At 42.7% G+C, this 8,306-nt stretch overlaps 1 protein-coding gene across 4 annotated transcripts in view; it reads left to right on the forward strand.

Annotated features, from left to right (window-relative positions):
• The window catches only part of ift140 (intraflagellar transport 140 homolog (Chlamydomonas)), a 46,997-nt gene that overhangs the window by 36,021 nt on the left and 2,670 nt on the right, over positions 1–8,306 (forward strand). For all 4 annotated transcript variants that reach the window (XM_069180812.1, XM_069180813.1, XM_069180815.1 and 1 more), the window contains 10 exons: positions 758–935; positions 1,239–1,429; positions 1,756–1,851; positions 3,671–3,803; positions 4,349–4,492; positions 4,803–4,931; positions 5,597–5,779; positions 6,299–6,505; positions 7,416–7,628; positions 7,944–8,110. In XM_069180812.1, coding sequence (XP_069036913.1) covers positions 758–935; positions 1,239–1,429; positions 1,756–1,851; positions 3,671–3,803; positions 4,349–4,492; positions 4,803–4,931; positions 5,597–5,779; positions 6,299–6,505; positions 7,416–7,628; positions 7,944–8,110 — 1,641 coding nt within the window. The remainder of the gene's footprint in view (positions 1–757; positions 936–1,238; positions 1,430–1,755; positions 1,852–3,670; positions 3,804–4,348; positions 4,493–4,802; positions 4,932–5,596; positions 5,780–6,298; positions 6,506–7,415; positions 7,629–7,943; positions 8,111–8,306) is intronic.

Raw genomic sequence — 8,306 nt, forward strand, 5'->3', positions numbered from 1 at the left:
GTACTTTAAGAGAAAGTTCTCCGTTTATTGGACGGAGCCCAAAGCAGATTAGCCCTCTGGCTCCACTGGGATTCAGAGTTTCCAATACAGTAATGAAAATGTACGGTTGTATTCCTATCCACACACAAGAGAAAAAAATCCACTTTTGTGACCTTTCAGAAAGTGCAGAAATATATACATTTTTTTTTCTTGTGATGCTCCTTTCCCATGACTTCCGCAAAGATATGGACGACTGCCCAGAATATTAAATGAAACATTTTATCATCACCACATACTCCCAGAGTGACCACATCTTTGTCCTTGATTCTGCAGAATGAAAAACAGCTTTATTCATTAGGACCTGCCTTTCTCCTACACCCTTACCCTCTGATAGAGACAGGATATTTGTCTTGGGCTTTAAAGAGATTAGAGTTCTTATTGTGGGATTTCTTTTCCATTGATTCATTTACTGAACTAATTCATTCATTAAACATGAACTTTTGTCCACTGACTCCAACACTGATTTCTAAAAGAATATGAAACCTGTAGCCCTTTGGGTATCGTGGCTAGAAGGTAGATTCAGGTTTTCTAGGAATACCGGTACCTCTGTCAGGATGTTGTGGCCTGCCTGTTTTAATTTTCAGCGTAAAATTAGCCAGCCCTTTTCCAACAGAAAAAGCTATAGTCCATACATCGCAAGACAAACTGTGGCTAACTTCGCCTGAGCTAAAGCAAAAGGGTGTAAAACAAACTTCTTTCCTTTCCCTTCTGCCCCCAGTGAGGCCGTGTGGGAGAACATGGCCCGCATGTGTGTGAAGACCAGGCGGCTGGATGTTGCACGCGTTTGCCTGGGCAACATGGGCCACGCGCGGGGGGCCAGGGCACTCCGGGAGGCCGAGAGCGAGCCAGAACTTGACGCCAGGGTGGCCGTGCTCGCCACGCAGCTCGGCATGTTGGTACGCCCACCACAAGGGCTTATGAGTACGCACGCTGACTGCTCAAAGCCTGTTTTATAGCAGTTCGGCCATATGTATGTGAATGTGGAGAGATTCTTGTCACAACACTGTCATAGGTTCATCTCAGAAGCACGGCTGGAGGGGTATGTTATGGTAGTTAGTGTTACTGCCTGTGTGTAAAATGTGTGGCACTTCACGTTTCTGAATGTCTGTGAAGTGACAGACCAGCAGCTCCGCAGGGGTGATTATCTCTGTGTTCGTGTCTCTGCACGTGTGACTTCTTCCCTCCTTCCCCCCTTACAGGAAGATGCAGAACGGCTGTATAGGAGCTGCCGGCGCTACGATCTCCTGAATAAGTTTTACCAAGCCTCGGGCCAGTGGCAGCGGGCAGTCGAGACGGCAGAGAGCTTTGACCGTGTCCACCTGCGGGCCACTTATTACAGCTACGCCAAGCACCTGGAGTCTATGGGAGAGCTCAGCCTTGCACTTGAATAGTACGCACTGGACCTAATGTGTGAAATGTAGCCCCCTTGAACCTATTGTTTCCTATTTGTGTAATACAGCATCTTGGAGCGTTCTGTTTCTTCTTCTTTAAATATGTAAAAAACAATAGCCTTCTGCGCTGATTGGGAAAATAGTCATTCTATGGCTACGTCATTCACTAAGCTGCAGTCTGGTTCCGCCGCCAGTGAGAAAGTATACACTCTACCCTTAGCACCTGCCTTCCACTTCCATTCCTCATCCCTTAATGTTAATGGTGCAATAGATTAAACTAACCCTGCACACCAGTCTCAGGATGCGTTTCTCTTCCTGTACACAGCTACGAGAAGTCAGACACCTACAGATTTGAGGTACCCAGGATGCTGCTGGAAGATCTGAGCGCCCTGGAGGATTATGTGAAGAAAATGAAGGACAAGTGAGTAAAGCAGTGTGGAAATGGGGAGGGGGATGAAGTCCAGGTGTGTGATTGTATTTGATGTGATTGACGGGAACAAATACCAAATATCGGTTGCATAGTGTACCTCCAGTAGCTTCATTAGTTCAGGCTGTGCTGCTCATCAGTATCATTTAAAGAGAGCTGGAGTGTTCCGGACACAATGCATGGGTGTTACCTCCTTACAGTAAGCTCTGCTTCTAGGAATTCAGCACAGGATGATACTGTGTAAAATGGGATCCTTTCACAGGAAGGCATGTAGCCGTTAAAGCAAATGTCACAGGTGGAACATCTTTTAAATTTATGCTTAATGTAACCATTTTTCACATTTCATATTAGTCCCATTTTTGGAAAATAAAAATGTTTCAGAATTAAGGGATGTATACGGAACAATCAAATATTAAATCCAATAATATTGTTGCCAATACAAACAAAAGAATGAAATCCCAAGGCCACCTAGATGTTGAAAGCTAAAGTCCTGCCACATCTAAGGTACATACATTTTTAGTCCATTACTATCTACTAACAGTGTTTTTCACTGTTTCCAATCAATTTGATATAGCCAAACAAACACATTTGTGTTAATATTATAGATTGGCAAGAATGGCTTAAACATTTATGGCCTGATTTTTTGTTTCTGTGTGACCTAAATAGGGAGTGCTTCTATTTGAAGGAATGCGTCCTTTGATAGAAAAATAATTTTACATGATAAAAAAAGTATATGTACAGCCAGCAGGACCTAGATATAGCAGCAGGTATCCCTGCATATGTGAGATATATTCACAGATTAATTATTTAGTTACAAATTATTACTTAGCAGTTCACGGAAACCAAAACATTTTATTTATGAGTAATGAAACTAAAAAAAAATGTTTTCACTCAAGTAAATGAACACTTTGCATACAATTCACATCTGGCTCCTTGGGATACGACCTCTGGCCAGTGTCAACCTCAGGTCTGCAGTCTAATGTCTTTTGAGATTACTCTGCAGTCTCTTCAGGCGGAAGCCCAGATTCAGAGTCCATAAACTTTTTCTACTGGGTGGACTTTTAAGTCCCAACAAGCCATGAAAGATTTTTAAAAATAGTACAAGTTGAAACCATCTTTTTCCAATTCCTGCAGGTATATAATGGAAAGCAATCTGAAACAAAGGAAACAATTTCTGTGAGCTTCTGTTAAGTCACAATTGCAAATATATGATTCACTATCGGAAAATAGATAATACCCCTAATAGCAATGTCTACGCACCTCCTCTGACAGTTACAGTTGTAAAAGTGCCATGGAGTCTACAAGGTCTATCTATGGATAAATGGGACCACCCAGTCACCGTCTAGTAAGATGTAAAATCTTCCATCTGTTCCTACAGTTCAGTAACTTTTTGTGATCTGAACTGCACTTGCTGTTTGAATTTTTTTTATCCACTACTTGCTATAAATCTTTGGGTTTAAATACAGAAGCTACTGTAGGTAAGCACTCAGCCATTTACCAGAGACCAACACACCAGCAGCCACGTCTCTTGTATGGTTCCTTACATCTGACTTTTTTCCCCATAGCATAACCCAGTGAGCAAAATTTTTAAAAAAAACTAACCACATGCCAGGACATTCTACTACTTTAGACATGATTTGTCACATTTTGGTAACACAGCATTGTTACCATGCGCTTGCTAATTGCCATCGAAGCAGTTTGAAAACTTTGAGTCATTTCTGCAGTGATATCACCCAGTGCTCTCCTCTTCACAAATACAGCTATTGAAAGAGCAGTTTTCTGCATGAGTGGTTAAACATGTGTCTGTATGCAGGAGCCTGTATAAGTGGTGGGGGCAGTACCTGGAGAGCCAGTCGAATATGGAGGAGGCCCTGCGGTACTACGAGTTCGCCCAGGATTACCTGTCTCTGGTGAGGGTCCACTGCTACCTGGGAAACGTGCAGAAGGTAAAACCGATCATTCTTATTTTAGTCATTTCAATTGCCCCTTTTACAACAATCTGAAAGACTGACACTGCACATATTCCACACCGGTGTACCACACTGGAAAACCACTTAAAATGAAGCAATACGTTCTTTTGTCTCCTTGTAGGTTTTATTACAGTAAACTGACTATTGTTCTGTTGAACTAAATGTTCTGTTTTGTTTCCTGGTAAATCCAAACATTTGTTATAATAATAATACCCGGTGTTGTGTATGGTCAGACATTTCATTGGGAAGCGCTGAGCACAGAGGTAAAGGGGGTTATATAGGCTGCCTTCAGAAATAAAAATATACTATGAAATACAGTTACACTTGCAGATATATTTAAGTATTCATTTTTCTAAAATAGTGTAAAGAGTAGCTGGATGACAAGCTGTCAATACTAAGATAGTTTGGAAGAAACCCTTGATTACTTTGTTAGAAACGTTAATGAACTAGATATTAAAGTGATGTTAATGGGGGTAAGATGTGCTCAACATTGACAGTGCCTGGTGGTCCTTTGATAACAGGCAGCAGAAATTGCTAATGAAACAGGGAACCGCGCTGCCTCCTATCACCTGGCCCGGCAGTATGAGAGTCAGGAGGAGATCAAGCAGTCTGTGCATTTCTACACCAGAGCACAGGCTTACAACAATGCCATCCGCCTGTGCAAGGTAGGGGAGCCTTCTGACACCATTACACTACAGCCGAAAGCTGGTGCAGCCAACTGCATTGGTGCAAATTGTTCATGTTCACCTGATTGTTTTCAGAACCTTGGTAGCATTGGCTTGATGATTACAAATTCTAGTTTTCATACCTGCAGACATGAATTTCTATACAGTCATCTTAGTCTCAGTGGTCACCCTTATGTAACCCGACTCTTAGGTATTGTTCTAAAGGTGGTGCTCACATCTTTTACATATGTAGAAGCGCATCTGTGTGTCTCAGTGTTAGTTCCTGTAGACTAATCGGCTGTTCCTGCAGGAGAATGGGCTCGATGACCAGCTGATGAACCTGGCTTTGTTGAGCAACCCAGAAGACATGATGGAAGCTGCGTGCTACTATGAGGAGAAGGGGGTGCACATGGACCGGGCTGTCATGCTGTATCACAAGGTGCCTGCAGCTCACAGCACACACAGCCAGCACTGCTTTACAGAATCACACTGATTGATTTGCATTCTTTTGACTTCCAGTTGCCTATTTCTGTATGCTGATAAATTATCCAGAATTATCCATCTCAGATTAATAGAGAATTTAAGACAGTACTTTTTTATTTCATCCAAATACACCTAGACAGCTTTGACTGATTTCAATCCAGTTTACTTTCAGCATTATTTTGTGATGAGGTGTTTAAGAAGATAAATCTATATTAATTATTGCAGAGGTGAATGACAATGACAAATCATCAGTAATCAAAAATGTTGACACCTTGTCGTGTTCACATACAGTTTAAAATAAACTTTGATTTGCTATAGAATCGTTCACTAATAATCACATTGATTAAGCCTCAGTATCATTATTCTTTTATATTGTACTTAGTAAAGCTGCAGATCTTTGACCATGTACATTTAAGAAATACCAATGACACATATTTTGTACAATTTCCAAAATTTAGGATTTTTAAACCCTTTTGAATATATCCATCATCTTCTTGAGAAACATGATTGACATCTGGCACAGAAATGTGACCCTGAGAAAGACAGCTTGCCTGGTAGCTCTTAAGTGCCACTGATCTGGAGTGTGGAGACTGTGTGCTGGAGTTTGTGTTGTGTTGGCAGGCTGGTCACTTCTCCAAGGCTCTGGAACTGGCCTTCTCCACAGAGCAGTTTGGGGCCCTGCAGCTCATAGCAGAAGATCTGGACGAGACCTCTGACCCAGCATTGCTCGCCCGCTGCTCGGACTTCTTCATCAAACATGCTCAGTACCAGAAGGCTGTGGAGCTGCTGGTAGCAGCCAAAAAGGTAATTGCACTTATTTTGTCTATCTTGCTGACCTCAGACCTCATGTTCCAGTTGTGACGGCTGTGTGAGCACTATTTATGCATCCTGTGCACAGTACTTCAGAACTTTGGTAGCATTGGCTTGATGATCACAAATTCTTGTTTTCATACCTGCAGACATGAATTTCTAGTCTCAGTTTTAGTCTCAGTGGTCACCCATATAAAGATGTTCTTTATCATGACAAGTACATAGCAGATGTTAATTGATCCCAGGATCTCATCCAACTGCTTCCTAAAGGAGTCAGCTTCAGCATCCTGGCAGTTTGTGCCTCCTATATTTAATCTTAAATGCAACTTTTGAATTCTACTTGTGTGCCTATATCCATGTTTCTTTGTTGAGGCTTAAACAGTTACTTGAGTTGACTTCATCAGTCCTTTTTGAATATCCTGAACATTTGAATTACAACAGCCTACAAGGTGTTGCTATGAATTGATAACTAAGTGAAACCCTCCTTCAGTGATTCATATCTGTGTGTCGTAGTACCACCAGGCCCTGCAGCTGTGCCTGGACCACAGCCTGACCATCACAGAGGAGCTGGCCGAGAGCATGACGGTGTCTCGTGACTCCAAGGACCTGTCCGAGGACGCTCGCCGCGAGCTGCTGGAGAGGATCGCTGACTGCTGCATGCGGCAGGGCAACTACCACCTGGCCACCAAGAAATACACACAGGCCGGCAACAAGCTGAAGGTCAGGCAGGCAGAGCTCGCCACACTCCTGGGATTAGACAACACCCCTTCAGGCTTCATCCAGCCTGCTTTCTTTGTGGGATTTATTGTCATTTATGTGGCTTGGTGTTTCAGGAATTGTGTTTTAAACTTTTGCTATTGCAGTTTCTTTTGATGTACAGGGCTTGCTGTTTTACAATTATAGGCGTCTCTGCTAAAACGCGACAGATGCGTTCCTATAAAACCTTGTGTTGTGCAAACTCACGCAATAAAAATAACAGGGCTCATGGGAAAAATAGGGTTAGGGGCAGACCACTCAAAACCTTGCCAAATGCCTAACCAAAGCTTTACCAAATTTAATAATTATCCTAATAAAAATGTTAGCACAGTCAAATACAAGTTAAATTCATAATAAAGACAGAAATACTACAGTAAATTTAGGACTTTACCTTGAAAAAAAGTTCACCGCCTGGAATTTTATCACAAGCACGGTTCGTAGACACATTCTTGTCACCTTGTTCACTCATATGTACGGCAATTCAGAAGATATAGTGCAAAAAGCATGAAAAGGCTCGGAGCACTTCCTAATTAGCACTTCCAAAACAAAGCACGTGGGACAACTGAGCATCATGTGTATTCCTCCGCGAACCGCAGATGACTGTATTTATTAATTTTGAATTGAGAATTATCATTTAATGAAAGGAGAGAAAATGACTCGCTCCCTGGAGAATTATTTAAATGTACTGAAATATGTAGATGATGCACTTTCCCATTTACATAACAAGGTAAAGTAAATATCAGTAAGCAGTTTCTGTTTTGGGCTTACATTACATCCAGATGAAGTGAAACTGGATCAGTGTTATTGAAAGTTGCTCGACTCCTTGTCCTTGATGGGCTCATGGGTTGCTCAGTGTCTCACTGTTCCATTACAGGCCATGAGGGCGCTCCTCAAGTCTGGAGACACGGAGAAGATTGTGTTCTTTGCTGGGGTTTCCCGCCAAAAAGAGATTTACATCATGGCAGCAAATTACCTCCAGTCACTAGACTGGCGCAAAGACCCCGAGATCATGAAGAACATCATCACCTTCTACACCAAGGGCAGGGCGCTTGACCTCCTTGCTGGTTTCTATGAGGCCTGTGCCCAGGTGGGTACTGTTGGATATAAAGAGTAAGGTTTCTTGTGTATCTACTCAAGCTAGACACCTGAGCGATTACTGTAAGTTACCTGCTGTTTCAGGTTTGAGATGCTTTTGAAACATAAGAATTTATAACTCAATAGTTGTAAAGGCTTCTTTTTATGTGAATGAGGGATGTCAGATTCCCCCGTCACTAAAAAAGGGTTTTTTAGTGCGTAGCCATGCAATCAGTACCTTGCGTCTTTAACAGGAGCTTGTCGATCAGCTCCTTCACATCTGTGGGCTGGCCAGTGCAGACTCAGAGGAATTGGTTTGTGCCCTCAGGTGGAGATTGATGAGTATCAGAACTACGAGAAGGCCCTCGGTGCTCTGACTGAGGCCTACAAGTGTCTGACCAAGGCCAAAGCCCGCAGCGTAGAGGAGCAGGAGGGCCGCCTGGCAGAGCTGCAGCACAGACTCGCTCTGGTGAAGAGGTTCGTCCAAGCACGCAGGTAAACACAGCCTCCGCACGCAGCACACCCTCTCCACTTCCTTCATCCTCCAGTACAAACAGACCTTCTCAGATGTTCAATCACTGAAGACGATTAAACAGTTCTGTTTGCTCCCTTTACTAGCTGCAGGCTCTTGCACAAATTGTACCGATGAAGCACAGACTCTTGAAATTATTTTAAGTGTGTGTATCAAATT

Source organism: Lepisosteus oculatus, chromosome 19, assembly GCF_040954835.1.
Source record: "Lepisosteus oculatus isolate fLepOcu1 chromosome 19, fLepOcu1.hap2, whole genome shotgun sequence".
NCBI lineage: Eukaryota > Metazoa > Chordata > Actinopteri > Semionotiformes > Lepisosteidae > Lepisosteus > Lepisosteus oculatus.